At 57.3% G+C, this 16,937-nt stretch overlaps 3 protein-coding genes and 1 long non-coding RNA gene across 5 annotated transcripts in view; 1 reads left to right on the top strand and 3 right to left on the bottom strand.

The window, feature by feature from the left end:
* Window positions 1-26: 26 nt before the first annotated feature.
* On the bottom strand, window positions 27-971 carry LOC311425661 (olfactory receptor 10K1-like; the record flags this gene model as incomplete). Its single annotated transcript, XM_084501604.1, has 1 exon — window positions 27-971. One exon carries the CDS (start codon window positions 969-971, stop codon window positions 27-29), a length of 945 nt encoding a protein of 314 aa, XP_084357730.1.
* A 1,297-nt stretch (window positions 972-2,268) lies between these two features.
* The window catches only part of LOC311425674 (guanylate-binding protein 1-like), a 54,190-nt gene continuing 39,521 nt past the window's right edge, over window positions 2,269-16,937 (bottom strand). For both annotated transcript variants that reach the window (XM_084501619.1, XM_084501620.1), the window contains exons 16-19: window positions 14,887-15,059; window positions 14,644-14,728; window positions 2,922-3,091; window positions 2,269-2,763 (exon numbers count right to left, since the gene is read on the bottom strand). In XM_084501619.1, the coding sequence (XP_084357745.1) occupies window positions 2,662-2,763; window positions 2,922-3,091; window positions 14,644-14,728; window positions 14,887-15,059 (530 nt within the window). In that variant the 3' untranslated portion in view covers window positions 2,269-2,661. The remainder of the gene's footprint in view (window positions 2,764-2,921; window positions 3,092-14,643; window positions 14,729-14,886; window positions 15,060-16,937) is intronic.
* LOC311425679 lies at window positions 7,546-8,728 on the top strand. The gene is made up of 2 exons (XR_014686390.1): window positions 7,546-7,694; window positions 8,346-8,728. It is a non-coding gene; the product is annotated as an uncharacterized lncRNA (long non-coding RNA).
* Window positions 11,992-12,936, bottom strand: LOC311425655 (olfactory receptor 10K1-like; the record flags this gene model as incomplete). Its single annotated transcript, XM_084501598.1, has 1 exon — window positions 11,992-12,936. The coding sequence occupies one exon, from the start codon at window positions 12,934-12,936 to the stop codon at window positions 11,992-11,994; it is 945 nt and encodes a 314-aa protein (XP_084357724.1).

Below are 16,937 nucleotides of genomic sequence, written 5' to 3'. Positions count from 1 at the left end.
CTGGAAACATCCACTGGGGACGCTGCTCACCTTGACCTCTTTCCTGGAAAACATTCTGGAGAAATTTGTGTTTTCCTGATGGCTTTGCGGAGAGCCGCTTTGACGTCCTTGTTCCTCAGGGTGTAAATCATGGGGCTGAGCAGGGGGGTGAGGATGGTGTAAGTGACCGAGATCAGCGCGCCCTGGCCCGACCAGGAGCTGGAGCCCGGCCTCAGGTAGATGAGGGAGGCGCAGGCGTAGTGCACGAGCACCACGGCCAGGTGGGCGCTGCAGGTGGAGAAGGCTTTGTGCCTCCCCGCGGCCGAGGGGATGCGCAGGACGTCGGCGAGGATGAAGAGGTACGAAGCCAGGAGCAGCGTCAGCGGGACCATCAGGGCGAAGACGCCCAGCGCCACGATAACGGCCTCGCCGGCGTCGCTCTGCCTGAAGGCCACGCGGAGGACGGGGGAGATGTCGCAGAAGAAGTGCTCGAGCTGCCGGCTGGCCTGGAACGGCGAGCAGAACACCAGGGGGGTGACCAGCTGGGCCACCAGCAGCCCGCTGAGCGCCGACGCGGCCACCAGCTGCGCGCAGAGCCGCCGGGTCATGATGCTGCTGTAGGCCAGCGGGCGGCAGACGGCGACGCAGCGGTCGTAGCCCATGGCCGCCAGGAGGAAGGAGTGGGAGCAGCCCAGCAGGAGGAAGAAGTACATCTGGACGGCGCAGCCCAAGAAGGAAATGGCTTTTCTCTCCGCCACCAAGTCCACCAGCATCTTGGGGACGATCACGAGGGTGTAGCAGGTCTCGGAAAAGGACAGGACGCAGAGGAAGAAGTACATGGGCGTGTGAAGGCTCCGCTCCACCCTTATGACGGTCATGATAGCCGTGTTCATGCTCAGTGTGAGCAGGTAGAGAAGCAAAAACACCCCGAAGAGCAGCTTCTGCAGCTCCGCCAGGCTGGAGAACCCCACGAAGATGAAGTCGGTGGCCATCGTTTGGTTTTCACTGCCCATGGAAGCTTTCCCCAAGCAGCGAGGCCAAAGAGGGACGCAGGAGCTTCAAGGGGGGGTTGTCTGCTGCCGTGCCAAGGAGAATTTGCCCCAGCGGCCCTCAGCAGACCCCTTCCCGGTCTCTGTGCCCCCACCACGGGCTCTGTTCCTGACATTAGCAGGGTGCACGCGTGGGCTCGGGGCTGGTGAGCGCTGCGGGCAGCCCTCGGCCTCGCTGCAGCTCCCGGTGCTCCCCAAGCAACTCAAGGACCCCCGGCTCCCCTCACCAAGCCGCAGTGGCTGTCAGGGTGGGTGCACGGCCACCGGGGCTCACCCGGGGCATGGCAGCCCCCGCGGGGAAGTCCCGTTGCTCGTCTTGTAGCAGGGAAAGCGGTATCTGCAAGGGCAGGTGCTGCGAGGGCAGGCGAGTCACGGGCTGGAAGGTGGGGCAGGGGACGCAAGATGTCGCGGGGGAACTCCTGGAATTGGGGAAAGTGGCTCCTAGGGGCTGCAGGAGGGGGGAAGCGGTGCTGCAGAGCCTCCTGCTCGTTCAAGGGGCACGTGGGCTGTGAGAGGGCGCGGAGCTGTGGCTGACGAGGTGCTGGAGCTGCTGGGGAAGCAGAGCAGGCAAAGCAGGGCTTTGAGCAGCGCAGCCACCTCCGGCTGCAGTCCTGGACCCAGAACGGGGATTATTCCAGCGAGGGGAGAGTGGGGAAGGGTCTTGGCTCCCCTGCAGGACCAAGGGACATGGTGGCCTGGGGTGGCGTGGCTGGGCTGTCCCCTTCCACCCCCGATGGGCGTCAAGCAGAGGGGTTGGGTGGAACAAGGCTCGGACTTCGGGGTCCTGCCACGGGACCTCTCCCTCCCCTCCAGTCCCCGCAATGAGGGTGCAGAAAAGAAATCCGGGGGGCTGGAGCGGGGAAAAGAGCCCTGAAAGCACACCTGCGCTGGCCCGAGGGATGCTCAGGAGTGGAGAGGGCTTGGGGAGCTTCGGCACGCTCGTGGCTGTGGGCTTCTACGTGAGCCCCAGCCCTCCCATCCCCATGGGCAGGGGAACTGCAGCAATTAGCTCCAGAGGTGCACATTAACCCACCCAAGGGCGGTGATGTCCGCACCCCTTGCTAGTTGGTTGCAGTGGGCATAATTAAGAGCCAGCCTCCCTTAGGCAGACCCAAAATACCATTGGCAGCTCTCAGTAATGGCCACGTGCTGAAACCCAGGTTGGAGGATTTTGTATTATTATTATCTTATTTTTATTAATTTTTATTTTTATTTTTATTATTTTTGCATTGCTTTTGCATTATTTTATTATTGCATTACTTTATTATTGCATTATTTTGTCTTTTTGAAAGCAATAGGCACCCTTAATGAAAGATGAAGAAAGGTCAATGTTGTCAGAGCCAGTGCTGACCCTTGGGTGTACTTTCTGAGCAATGGCAAAGGAGCAGAATCTCCCAGCTACGAGCTGATCAGCGAACCCACCCCGCGCCCCTAAGATTACGCTCCCCAGACAATTAGTTTCATTTCCAACTACGTGAAAGCATGAAAGCACTAGCTGGTGCAATGGCAGCGACCACAGAGGTCACTGCCACACCCTGTCGTTTGCAGCAAGGACTTGCAGAGTTTAGCAGAATTGTACTTGGTATCAAGAAGCACGCTACATCATTTGTTCCAAAAGCTCAAACCACATTTTTTATCTGGGGCCATCACCGGATTTGCCACCGGGCTTGGAATTTTGCTGATCCTCAGGGTTGCTCTTCTTCTCGGAGCCACTTGTGGACTTGTTGTCCTGGTCCTGTGAAAATAGTCGGGTTTTCAGCAAGCCCAAAGCCTTCCTGCATGGTGTCTGCAGTGCAAGGGAGCCAAGAAGCAATGGGAGGGAGCCAGGCGGGCCCCCATCACCATTCCTGCCTGCCAGCCACAGCTCTGGGTACATCCTCTCTGCCATGGTACCTTTGATTGATGGTCGTTTTTATTCTCTTTCTCCTCCCGCTTCTTTCTCCGACGAGCCTTCATATCACCGAGTAACTTCAACAACATCTTTTTTTCGATCTCCCTCTCATCCAGCCTCTTCCTCTCAGCCTCCCTCTCCTGCTCAGCTCTCTCATACTGGGCTTTCAGATCTGTTGAGAGAGAAGCAAAGATGGCTCAAAGGCAGGAGATGAGCCCCAGGCCCCCAAGGAGTACTGTCCCTCCGTGCCGTGCCAGTCCCTCTCCAGGCAGTGGCATTTCTCCAGCCCCAAAATTACTTTCTATCTGCTTTTCCTTCTCGGTCAGCTCATGGTCGACTTTGTGGATGGTTCTGGCCATAGACTGTCTCTTCTGGAGGAAATCGTGCAGCGCAGCATCCGCCTGCAGGGACATGGGGAGGGCAGGAGTCAAGGGGTGAAGCAGCAGCTCCAGGCGAGTGGTTTTTTGGGAAGGGGCGGTGGGACGTGGAGCCTCTGCCCTCGCCTCGGAGCTGTTCATGTTCCTACCTTCACCCCCTTGCCAGGCAGTTTCCTGTATTGCTCCCCCAGTGCGTGCTGATCTCTTTGGAAGCGCTGGTAGCCCCCCAACATGAAGTAGACCCCGTCATTGATCCGTCTGTCCAAGTCCTGGAAGAGCTCCTGGAGGGCGGCCGTGCACTTCTCGTGGGATACCCGCTCGTTCCGCATCCAGAAATGTTCCTTAAGTGCCTCTAACTGGACCTGTGCAGAAGGACACAGAGGGAAGGCTTCAGCCCAGGTTGAGTGGCTTCCACCTCTCTCAACCAGGCAAAAAAAAATGCCTGTTGAGCACTGGAACGGGCTTCCCAGGGAGGCTGTGGAGTTTTCTTCCCCATGGAGATATTCGAGATTTATCTGGATGCCTACCTGGGCAACCTGCCCTAGGGAACCTGCTTTGATTCTCGAGGTCCCTTCCAAGCCCTACAGTTCCGTGTGTGAGAATAAAGCCAGGCTGGCAGGGAAACGGGGCTCTGCAGCCTGTGGGGTGATCAGCGGGGAGGTGAAGCCCCCATGGGCTGCAGACAGGGAAGCTAACTCCCGTCGCAACAGCCAGAACCCCCGTGAGATAAACCTTTCCCGCGTACTACTGTCAGGCTTGGTGTCTTCTAAAACCAGCCATTAGTAAAGAACCCAAAGCCCCAAAGTGTTTTTATGAATATATTTTATAAAAAATCTTTGTATAAATCTACTAATGGCAAGAGGCAGGCCGAGGAGAATCTCCATTCGTTACTGGAAGCAGGGGGCAATGTGACTGCTGAGGTTCTTAACGCCTCCTTTACTAGCCAGACCTCTTATCCTCGGGGTATTCAGCCTCCCGACCTGGAAGTCTGGGGCGGGGGCAGAAGAACCCCCCCACACTTCAGGCTGGGGACCTGCTGCTCCGCCTGGCCAAGTCCATGGGGCCAGATGGGATCCACCCGAGGGTGCTGAGGGAGCTGGCGGTGGGATTGCTGGGCTGCTTTCCATCATCTATCAGCGGTCATGGTCATCTGGGGAGGGCCCTGGAGACGTGCTAACGGGACACCCGTCTATAAAGAGGGTCGTAAGGAGGAGCCGGGGACCTACAGGCCTGTCAGCCTGAGCTCGGTGCCAGGGAAGGGGACGGAGCAGGTCTTGATGTGTGACCATGCAGCTGGTGACCGGTCACCAGTGGTGTTCCCCAGGGGTCGGTGTTGGGCCCATCCTCGTTAATATCTCCATGGAAGGCTTGGATGAGGGAACTGAGTAAGTCTGCAGGTGACACCAAGCTGGGGGAAGTGTCGATCTGCTGGAGGATAGGAAGGCCCTGCAGGGGGACCTGGGCAGGTTGGATCGATGGGCAGAGGCCAAGGGATGAGGTTCAACAAGGCCAAGTGCCAGGTCCTGCACTTGGGGCACAACAACCCCATGCAAGGCTACGCGTCTGGGGGCAGAGACACTACAGGTTTGGGGGCAGAGTGGCTGCAAAGCTCTGCAGAGGAAAAGGATTGGGGGTGTTGGTGGATGCTCGCCTGAAAATGAGCCAGCAGTGTGCCCAGGGGGCCAAGAAGGCCAACGGCATCCTGGCTTGCCTCAGGGATAGTGCGGCCAGCAGGACCAGGGAGGTGATCGTCCCCTGCTCCTGCACCGCAACTCAAGTGCTGGGTTCAGCTGTGGGCCCCTCACTACCAGAAGGACATCAAGAAATGTTGGACGTGGTGCTTGGGGACGTGGTTCAGTGGGTGACATCGGTGGTAGGGGGACGGTTGGACCAGATGACCCTGGAGGTCTTCTCCTACCCTAATGTTTCTATGATTAGAGGGCACGGCACTGGCCTGGCCAGCAGGGACCACACTGCTCCCCCCAGGCTAGGGGTGACGGTGTCCCCGGGGGGCATCACCTACCGTGAGCTCTGCCTGGAACCGCTCCCTGCTCTCCTCGAAGGCCCGTGCCGTGAAGAGCCGCTTCGCCTCCTCCTCACACCGCGCGTGCAGCTCCAGCAGCTCCTGGGTGGTCTCCGTGGGCAGCCCCTGCTCCATCTGACGCTGGTACAAGGCCACGGCCTCCTTCAGTGCCGCCGAATTTTCGATCTCTGCCAGCGCCAGCACCGCGCTCTCCAGGCACAGCACAGCCCCTCTCCGGATGGCCTCCACGTAGCTCACCACCAGGGTCCCCAGCCCTGCCAGGGAGGGGTGACGGATCTGCAGCCCGACCAAAACGACCGGGGTCCTGCCCTAACCCCACTGCCAGGGGCCCCTCACGGCCCCAACCTTCTTTTTCTAGCTCTTTCCCAGCCACACGCGACAGCTAGGAGCTCCAAACACAGAGGTAAGTGCCACAGCTGGCACAAAAACGCATCTGTGCTACCTCCAGCAGCCTTTTGCTCTGCATCTGAGCCTTGTCCCGACACAGTCCCAAGAGCTTGGACCCTCGGGACACCGGTACTCACTGCTCCCCGTTATCTCGTGGCCACCAGGGATGGTCTTGGGGGGACAATTCTGCCCGATGTAGCTGCAGAAGCGCTCCTCCTGCTGCTGGAATTCAGGGTCGAGCATGTTGTCCGGGAGCTCCTCCAAGCGGGGCAGGTCCTTCTTCCTGGCTGGCTGGTCGAAAACGAAGCACTTGCGCTCCGGGAAGAGCTGGCGGATGCATTCCCGCAGCCGGTTGTACCTCTGGGCCTCCTGGCTGCTCCCTGTGGGGCAACAAGGGGTCAGAAAAAGCCCCCAGGGCTCAGCCTCGCGGTGCCTTCCACCGCAGCCGTGTCCGGGGCTGTACACGTATGCATCCAGCGGCACGGCACCGCTCCCCTACCATCCTTCAACTTCAACGCGTTCTCCAGGTATTCGTCCTCGGAGATTTCCTTCCCGTCCACCTCCAGCTGCAGCGTGAAATCCCGGACAGCCCAGATGAAGGTTGGGAAGAACAGGGCTCGTCTGTCCGAACCCGGCTGCTCTTCTCCTGCCTGCACAGCTCCTGCCTCCTTGGGTGCTGTTTTCACCTGGACACACTCTGACAGCTTCAGCACATAGCTGGGGAGCCGGCTAAGGAAGTGGGGACCTCAGCTCTGAACACAGGGGCACCCCCGGCCCATGAACACTTGGCACTGGTGGAGCCTTTTGGGGGACAGAGGCCAGCCCGGTGCCACCAGGAAGAGGGAGAAAAGCCCCGGGGATACCGAGCAGGTCCCTGGGCACCACTGGGAGGTTTCCTCTCCCCACACAAGGAACTGGGATGTGGGATCCCCGTGGGCCCCAGGCAGGGAGCAGGGGGCACCCCGTGTGCACCCACAAAGGATACTGCAGGTTGTCCATGGCCTGCTGGTCAATGGTGCCCTTGCTGTTGTAGATCAGGGTGCTGGAGAGCAGCACGGCCAGCACGAAGATCCACGTGTCGTTCTCGGTGTCGCCCTGGAACAACGACCCCAGGTTCTCACCTTATCCAGCAGCCCCATGCAAGACCCCTTCAGGCACGAGCCCGAATGCCCGGACCCCGAGTGCTGCCAGCCAGCATCCCATGGCAAAACCATCCCCTGGGGAGACCCCACAGCATCTCCAGGGCTTCCCACATCTCTTTATCCTCAGCTCTTTCACTCTCAGGCTCCCACAATGTGTCCCCGCTTCTCCCCCACCTTCTCAGTGTCTCCCAGCCCCTCGGTGTCCAGCAGCACCAGCGCGTATCCAGGCTTGCAGGGGTGAGGCACGCACCATATCCAGATTCCTTTGGTGTGCGCCCGCACGCTGGAGCCCAGGGAGAAACCTGGGGGTGCAAAGAGCCTCAGCAGCGTGAAATACCGAGCAGGAGAAGCCGAGCACCTCGGCCAGCCCAGGGGATGTGCACATCTCATCCCCTTCCCTTACCTCTCCTCTGCCCAGCCAGCCTGTTCAGGAGGTAGGACTTGCCGCTGCGGTACGGCCCGGCGATGGCCACCACCACCATGGGCTGCGTGATCTCTGACAGCAGCTGCAGGGCCCCCGGCTGCACCACGAGCCCCTTCCCCTTCTTGTTCTTGATTAGGCAGACGGGCTCCGGCATCTGGATTTTGGATGCCATTGCTCACAGCCGCGCAGCCTGCTGGGGAGACGGGCTGCTTAGCAAGGCGGGGGCACCCCGCCCCAGGAACATCGTCACCCGACTTCATTTCCCCAAACAAAGCAGAAAGGATGCCCTAGCTTCCTCCCTGCGTACCTCCTCTTTTTACCCCCTCCAGGCTGAAGCTTCGGGGATCTCATGAAGATCTGCACCGTGCCCGATCCCCCCACAGGGTCCGAGCCTGGGGCAGGTACTAGGGGGTCGCACACAGGCTCCCAGCCCCCCCGTTCCCTTTGCTCCATCCCAGAGCAAAGACGGAGCCAACCTCCGCACCTCTCTGTCCTCTCCCCGGCAGGGAGCTCTTCGGCTCGCTGGGGTCCGTGGGATCCCTTTCCTGTGCCCCCTGCCCATAGCTGCTTGCGTGGGGCTGGGGATGAGGGATGGGGATGGGACTCACCCTCAGCTTCCCGGGCCTGCAGAGCTCTGAAACAGCTTGGGTGCTGCCTTGTGTCCCCTGCCTTGGTCCAACCCTTCTCTTCCTGTTCTGGGAAATGACGGGGAGGAAAAATAGAAAGCGGAAGACAGTGACTGTGTGAGATATGTTCACCTGATTCGTGTCAGTATGGAACAATGCTAGGGCCGCATGGTATGATGAATGTGACCTTCTGTCTTACATACCCTTGTATAAGCACAAGTCTAAGAAAAACAGAGTGGTTAATGTATATAATTCTTGTGTCTTGCAAAGGAATGTTTTGGCAATTCGTGTCAATAGAGAGCTTGAAGGGAAGTGTATTTCTAGGCTTTTCCTTGAAGTCTCTGATATCTGGGGGGGTTTCAGAATAACTGCTAACTCTTATGACTATTGCATGGGACACTATGCAAGTCTCTGCTATCTGGCCAGGAGATGAAGGAGACGGGGAGAGCTGAAGAACAACTAGAAGACAAAGCTTGCAGGGGATGTTGCACAAGTCTCTGACATACAGCCAAGTTGGACAAAGGAGGAGGACAAGAGGGAAGAAGACTTTGAGCCTTCAGCACGAGAGACCCCCAGAGGGACCCCTGGAGACTGATACGCATGCTCCAGTAGGAGGGTTTGGATTCCAGAAACTAATTATAATAACCCTGTTTTTTTTAGAAGTAGTAATGACTATGTATCAGCCTAGGAGCATAAAAATCAGCTGCTTGATGTAACTGGTGTGCGTCTTGGTGGAGCAGAGACTCCTGGCGCACCCAGCACTGTTTGCTTACCTCTATTCCTTTAATAAATTGTAAACTTTGATTATAGTCCTATTTTGAAGACTGAGCCATTTATTACAACCAGATGTCACGAGCACCGTCCTCTGCCTTACCCTTTGGCTGGGATAGGGTGACTTCTCTTACTGCTGGCTGCGACTGCACTGCGTTGGGATTTAGGATGCGAATACTCTTGGCAACTGGGGTGGTTTGAGCCGGAATCACCCAAGTATCTCACTTAGGTGGTAAAAAACGGAGGTAAAAGCTTGTGGCTTAACCCAGAGTCACGCTGAGGTGCTAAAAAAGCAAAGCTAAAAACTTGTGGGTTGAGATAAAGACCATTTAATAGGACAGAAAACGAAGGGATAATAACAATGACGTCCCATGGCCTGGGATATCCCTTTGGCCAGGTTGGCTCTGCCGTGTCTCCTCACAGCTTCTTGTGTACCCGCAGCCTCCTGGCTGCTCGGGCAGCACGAGAGGCTGAAAAGTCTCTCTGAAAAGGCTTAAGGACTTAGGAGAGCTTTGGGCATCGCTTCGAGGTGCAGAGGGGCACCGGGAGGTGCGGTGTGCCCCGGTCTTTCCTCTGCCAGGAGTCAGAAGATGCTGGTGCATTCCCTCACTGGTTTCTCAGGTGTGCCCAATGCTTTCTTCTTCCTTTCATGCTCTGCCTTTCCCCACATCTCCTCCAGCCAGTCCTGGCCATGGTGAGCGCCCTCCTTTCTCTTGATGGCCTCTGGAGGCCTGGGAGCCCCCAGTCACAAGAAGGTTGATAATAAACAAATAAAAGGAATAATAAAACGATGCTGCAAGTAGATGGAGCTGTTTTGCAAGGCAGAGCCGCTGCAAGGGACTTTCCAGAGCGACACTGCAGCGGTACTTGGAGGAGCAGAAATGTCTCCTCATCGTGAGCTTTGATTTGACAGCAGAGTAAAATCTGCTGGATTTTATGGAAGAACAGGTTTTCCACAAGATTCCCACTTGGCCCCATTTTGCCACGGTATTACGGGTGTTGTCACGAACGAGGGAGGCAGCTGCCATTTTCCCAGGAGGAGCTGGTAAATGCAGTGCTCCACTGGGGTTTGGCAAGTTGTTTCGCTTTGTTATTTGTTTTTGGTTTAGTTTAGTTTTGGTTTTTCTTTCCATTTCATCAGCCCCTAGGTGAAAGCCATACACTTGTTCTGGCCAGAATCCTCAAACACTTCAAAAATAAATTAAAAAACCCCTTGTGTTTCCTTGAGATCTGAAGGAAGGAAACATCACTGAGCAGTGCAGAAGGCACCCAGTGACTGCAGATAGTCTCAGGACATCCAGCCCTATATTTTTTGTTGTTGTTTTGTTGTTGTTGTTTTGTATTGTTTTGTTTTTAACAAAGCAATGTCTAGGAGAGGCTTCCCCCTTACCATATGACTGGCAGTGCCTAGGCAGTGCCTATAGGATCACGGAATTATAAGGGTTGGAAAAGTCCTCCGAGATCCAAGATCCAACCGTCCCCCTACCACCAATGTCACCCACTAAACCATGTCCCCAGGCACCACGTCCAACCTCTCCTTGAACACCCCCAGGGACGGCGACTCCACCACCTCCCTGGGCAACCCGTCCCAACGCCTGACTGCTCTTTCTGAGAAGAAATGTCTCCTCATTTGCCACCGGAACGTCCCCTGGCACAACTTGAGGCCATTCCCTCTGGTCCTATCCCTGGCTACCTGTGAGAGAAGACCGACTCCCCAGCTCCCCACAGCTTCCTTTCACGGAGTTGTAGAGAGCAAGGAGCTCTGCCCTGAGCCTCCCCTTGTCCAGACTGAACAACCCCAGTTCCCTCAGCCGCTCCTCATAGGACTTGTGCTCCACAGAGGCATAGAAAATCCAAATACCACCCATGCCCCCCCTCCAGAAGGTGAGGCAGAACTTCTCAAGCCAGACTAGGACAACTTGGGTTCAACCTCTGGTGCAGGCGCTGTCAGCAAAGGTTGCTGGTGCTCGACGAGGGGTGATTAACCTTCCACATCCATGTACGCATTCACGATTTTCTGCTTTGGCAGCACCTTCCCAACACCGAGGAGCCAAGGCTCCGGTTTCTCTCACAGTTCTGGTCAGAGCTGTGCGACAAGCCAAAGGCAGGGGGATTTTCCAGAGTGCCGGCTTCAATCCCATTCAAATCTGTTACGGGGTTATAATCACAGACTGCAAAGGAGACCACTGGAGGTTTAGTAAAACAAAATAAAAGCCAGAATGACAACATGACACGTCTCCCCTTGCTGTGTAAGCTGTGAGGGAGTGAGGAGGGCCGTCTCTTCCCCAAGGGATGGGAGCCAAGGGGGGCAAAGCGGCCGACAGCACAGTAGCCTCCCTGGCCAAGAGCAAGCCCCACGGTGCCCGAGTGAGGTGAGCAGGGCAGAACTGGGGACAGAAGCCAGGCTCAACCAACAGCCCAGGTCAGCAGGCAGATCTGGGCCCAAAACGTCAATCTTTAGGCCCACACCAGGCCCCACGATGGCCAAGGCTGGGAAGTCAGCCTGCGGGCAGGAGCCATGAGCGTGGCCACGGCACGAAACCAGCTCCTCTACAAAATACACCCGTCGAGGACTGGAAGCCCCAAAGCGAGCTTAAACGGGACCCACAGGCGGGGACTGGGGTGGGTGGAAGCCCCGCGTGAGGCTGCGGAGGCCATCGAGGCCTGCAGCCCCTCAGCGCCCTCGGCCATCGTGGAAAGGCCAGCGACCGAGGAGGTTCCTCGAGTCTGCAAAACAGAGATGTTGTTCCCATCTTCCAGACAAGCATGAAGGTGGATGCAGGAACTAAAGACACGTGCTGAATTGGGACGGGATCGGTAAATTCTGGAGGAGATACCGGGGGAGCCTGATGGAGGCCTTCTCCTCAAGGGGGGCTACGGGAAGGCTGGAGAGGGACTCTGTCAGGGAGAGTAGTGGTAGGACAAGGAATAAGGGATTTAAACCAAAACAGGGCAGATTTAGATTAGATTTCAGGGAGAAATAATTTCTTATGAGGGTGCTGAGGCACTGGGGTGTCACCCAGAGGAGCCCAAGGCCAAGTTGGATGGGGCTGGGGGCAGCCTGGCCTAGGGGAAGGTGTCCCTGCCCTTGGCAGGGGGGCTCTAGAATCATAAAATCATGGTTTGCGTTATGAGAGACCTCGAATATCATCCAATTCCAACAATTAGATGATCTAATTAGATGAAGGAAGGGAACTCCTAACTGCCTGCTGTGACACAATGTGCACAAGGGGGACGGAAAAGGAGCGATGCTTTTTGGAAGGGGAGGCTTCCAGCTGGAAACATCCACTGGGGACGCTGCTCACCTTGACCTCTTTCCTGGAAAACATTCTGGAGAAATTTGTGTTTTCCTGATGGCTTTGCGGAGAGCCGCTTTGACGTCCTTGTTCCTCAGGGTGTAAATCATGGGGTTGAGCAGGGGGGTGAGGATGGTGTAAGTGACCGAGATCAGCGCGTCCTGGCCCGACCAGGAGCTGGAGCCCGGCCTCAGGTAGATGAGGGAGGCGCAGGCGTAGTGCACGAGCACCACGGCCAGGTGGGCGCTGCAGGTGGAGAAGGCTTTGTGCCTCCCCGCGGCCGAGGGGATGCGCAGGACGTCGGCGAGGATGAAGAGGTACGAAGCCAGGAGCAGCGTCAGCGGGACCATCAGGGCGAAGACGCCCAGCGCCACGATAACGGCCTCGCCGGCGTCGCTCTGCCTGAAGGCCACGCGGAGGACGGGGGAGATGTCGCAGAAGAAGTGCTCGAGCTGCCGGCTGGCCTGGAACGGCGAGCAGAACACCAGGGGGGTGACCAGCTGGGCCACCAGCAGCCCGCTGAGCGCCGACGCGGCCACCAGCTGCGCGCAGAGCTGCCGGGTCATGATGCTGCTGTAGGCCAGCGGGCGGCAGACGGCGACGCAGCGGTCGTAGCCCATGGCCGCCAGGAGGAAGGAGTGGGAGCAGCCCAGCAGGAGGAAGAAGTACATCTGGACGGCGCAGCCCAAGAAGGAAATGGCTTTTCTCTCCGCCACCAAGTCCACCAGCATCTTGGGGACGATCACGAGGGTGTAGCAGGTCTCGGAAAAGGACAGGACGCAGAGGAAGAAGTACATGGGCGTGTGAAGGCTCCGCTCCACCCTTATGACGGTCATGATAGCCGTGTTCATGCTCAGTGTGAGCAGGTAGAGAAGCAAAAACACCCCGAAGAGCAGCTTCTGCAGCTCCGCCAGGCTGGAGAACCCCACGAAGATGAAGTCGGTGGCCATCGTTTGGTTTTCACTGCCCATGGAAGCTTTCCCCAAGCAGCGAGGCCAAAGAGGGACGCAGGAGCTTCAAGGGGGGGTTGTCTGCTGCCGTGCCAAGGAGAATTTGCCCCAGCGCCCCTCAGCAGACCCCTTCCCGGTCTCTGTGCCCCCACCACGGGCTCTGTTCCTGACATTAGCAGGGTGCACGCGTGGGCTCGGGGCTGGTGAGCGCTGCGGGCAGCCCTCGGCCTCGCTGCAGCTCCCGGTGCTCCCCAAGCAACTCAAGGACCCCCGGCTCCCCTCACCAAGCCGCAGTGGCTGTCAGGGTGGGTGCACGGCCACCGGGGCTCACCCGGGGCATGGCAGCCCCCGCGGGGAAGTCCCGTTGCTCGTCTTGTAGCAGGGAAAGCGGTATCTGCAAGGGCAGGTGCTGCGAGGGCAGGCAAATCACGGGCTGGAAGATGGGGCAGGGGATGGAAGATGTCGTGGGGGAACTCCTGGAATTGGGGAAAGTGGCTCCTAGGGGCTGCAGGAGGGGGGAAGCGGTGCTGCAGAGCCTCCTGCTCGTTCAAGGGGCACGTGGGCTGTGAGAGGGCGCGGAGCTGTGGCTGACGAGGTGCTGGAGCTGCTGGGGAAGCAGAGCAGGCAAAGCAGGGCTTTGAGCAGCGCAGCCACCTCCGGCTGCAGTCCTGGACCCAGAACGGGGATTATTCCAGCGAGGGGAGAGTGGGGAAGGGTCTTGGCTCCCCTGCAGGACCAAGGGACATGGTGGCCTGGGGTGGCGTGGCTGGGCTGTCCCCTTCAACCCCCGATGGGGGTCAAGCAGAGGGGTTGGGTGGAACAAGGCTCGGACTTCGGGGTCCTGCCACGGGACCTCTCCCTCCCCTCCAGTCCCCGCAATGAGGGTGCAGAAAAGAAATCCGTGGGGCTGGAGCGGGGAAAAGAGCCCTGAAAGCACACCTGCGCTGGCCCGAGGGATGCTCAGGAGTGGAGAGGGCTTGGGGAGCTTTGGCACGCTCGTGGCTGCGGGCTTCTACGTGAGCCCCAGCCCTCCCATCCCCATGGGCAGGGGAACTGCAGCAATTAGCTCCAGAGGTGCACATTAACCCACCCAAGGGCGGTGATGTCCGCACCCCTTGCTAGTTGGTTGCAGTGGGCATAATTAAGAGCCAGCCTCCCTTAGGCAGACCCAAAATACCATTGGCAGCTCTCAGTAATGGCCACGTGCTGAAACCCAGGTTGGAGGATTTTGTATTATTATTATCTTATTTTTATTAATTTTAATTTTTATTTTTATTATTTTTGCATTGCTTTTGCATTATTTTATTATTGCATTACTTTATTATTGCATTATTTTGTCTTTTTGAAAGCAATAGGCACCCTTAATGAAAGATGAAGAAAGGTCAATGTTGTCAGAGCCAGTGCTGACCCTTGGGTGTACTTTCTGAGCAATGGCAAAGGAGCAGAATCTCCCAGCTACGAGCTGATCAGCGAACCCACCCCGCGCCCCTAAGATTACGCTCCCCAGACAATTAGTTTCATTTCCAACTACGTGAAAGCATGAAAGCACTAGCTGGTGCAATGGCAGCGACCACAGAGGTCACTGCCACACCCTGTCGTTTGCAGCAAGGACTTGCAGAGTTTAGCAGAATTGTACTTGGTATCAAGAAGCACGCTACATCATTTGTTCCAAAAGCTCAAACCACATTTTTTATCTGGGGCCATCACCGGATTTGCCACCGGGCTTGGAATTTTGCTGATCCTCAGGGTTGCTCTTCTTCTCGGAGCCACTTGTGGACTTGTTGTCCTGGTCCTGTGAAAATAGTCGGGTTTTCAGCAAGCCCAAAGCCTTCCTGCATGGTGTCTGCAGTGCAAGGGAGCCAAGAAGCAATGGGAGGGAGCCAGGCGGGCCCCCATCACCATTCCTGCCTGCCAGCCACAGCTCTGGGTACATCCTCTCTGCCATGGTACCTTTGATTGATGGTCGTTTTTATTCTCTTTCTCCTCCCGCTTCTTTCTCCGATGAGCCTTCATATAGTTGAGTAACTTCAACAACGTCTTTAGGTTTTCGACCTTCGTCTCATCCAGCCTCTTCCTCTCAGCCTCCCTCTCCTGCTCAGCTCTCTCATACTGGGCTTTCAGATCTGTTGAGAGAGAAGCAAAGATGGCTCAAAGGCAGGAGATGAGCCCCAGGCCCCCAAGGAGTACTGTCCCTCCGTGCCGTGCCAGTCCCTCTCCAGGCAGTGGCATTTCTCCAGCCCCAAAATTACTTTCTATCTGCTCTTCCTTCTCGGTCAGCTCACGGTCGACTTTGAGGATGGTTCTGGCCATAGACTCTCTCTTCTGGAGGAAATCCTGCAGCGCAGCATCCGCCTGCAGGGACATGGGGAGGGCAGGAGTCAAGGGGAGAAGCAGCAGCTCCAGGCAAGTGGTTTTTTGGGAGGGGGCGGTGGGACGTGGAGCCTCTGCCCTCGCCTCGGAGCTGTTCATGTTCCTACCTTCACCCCCTTGCCAGGCAGTTTCCTGTATTGCTCCCCCAGTGCGTGCTGATCTCTTTGGAAGCGCTGGTAGCCCCCCAACATGAAGTAGACCCCGTCATTGATCCGTCTGTCCAAGTCCTGGAAGAGCTCCTGGAGGGCGGCCGTGCACTTCTCGTGGGATACCCGCTCGTTCCGCATCCAGAAATGTTCCTTAAGTGCCTCTAACTGGACCTGTGCAGATATTCGAGATTTATCTGGATGCCTACCTGGGCAACCTGCCCTAGGGAACCTGCTTTGATTCTCAAGGTCCCTTCCAAGCCCTACAGTTCCGTGTGTGAGAATAAAGCCAGGCTGGCAGGGAAACGGGGCTCTGCAGCCTGTGGGGTGATCAGCGGGGAGGTGAAGCCCCCATGGGCTGCAGACAGGGAAGCTAACTCCCGTCGCAACAGCCAGAACCCCCGTGAGATAAACCTTTCCCACATACTACTGTCAGGCTTGGTGTCTTATAAAACCAGCCATTAGTAAAGAACCCAAAGCCCCAAAGTGTTTTTATGAATATATTTTATAAAAAATCTTTGTATAAATCTACTAATGGCAAGAGGCAGGCCGAGGAGAATCTCCATTCGTTACTGGAAGCAGGGGGCAATGTGACTGCTGAGGTTCTTAACGCCTCCTTTACTAGCCAGACCTCTTATCCTCGGGGTATTCAGCCTCCCGACCTGGAAGTCTGGGGCGGGGGCAGAAGAACCCCCCCACACTTCAGGCTGGGGACCTGCTGCTCCGCCTGGCCAAGTCCATGGGGCCAGATGGGATCCACCCGAGGGTGCTGAGGGAGCTGGCGGTGGGATTGCTGGGCTGCTTTCCATCATCTATCAGCGGTCATGGTCATCTGGGGAGGGCCCTGGAGACGTGCTAACGGGACACCCGTCTATAAAGAGGGTCGTAAGGAGGAGCCGGGGACCTACAGGCCTGTCAGCCTGAGCTCGGTGCCAGGGAAGGGGACGGAGCAGGTCTTGATGTGTGACCATGCAGCTGGTGACCGGTCACCAGTGGTGTTCCCCAGGGGTCGGTGTTGGGCCCATCCTCGTTAATATCTCCATGGAAGGCTTGGATGAGGGAACTGAGTAAGTCTGCAGGTGACACCAAGCTGGGGGAAGTGTCGATCTGCTGGAGGATAGGAAGGCCCTGCAGGGGGACCTGGGCAGGTTGGATCGATGGGCAGAGGCCAAGGGATGAGGTTCAACAAGGCCAAGTGCCAGGTCCTGCACTTGGGGCACAACAACCCCATGCAAGGCTACGCGTCTGGGGGCAGAGACACTACAGGTTTGGGGGCAGAGTGGCTGCAAAGCTCTGCAGAGGAAAAGGATTGGGGGTGTTGGTGGATGCTCGCCTGAAAATGAGCCAGCAGTGTGCCCAGGGGGCCAAGAAGGCCAACGGCATCCTGGCTTGCCTCAGGGATAGTGCGGCCAGCAGGACCAGGGAGGTGATCGTCCCCTGCTCCTGCACCGCAACTCAAGTGCTGGGTTCAGCTGTGGGCCCCTC

This window comes from Aythya ferina (genome assembly GCF_964211825.1).
Source record: "Aythya ferina genome assembly, chromosome: 33".
In the NCBI taxonomy this organism is placed as follows: Eukaryota; Metazoa; Chordata; class Aves; order Anseriformes; family Anatidae; genus Aythya; species Aythya ferina.
The sequence above is the reverse complement of the archived record's forward strand: the minus strand, read 5'-3'. Positions and strand labels throughout refer to the sequence as shown.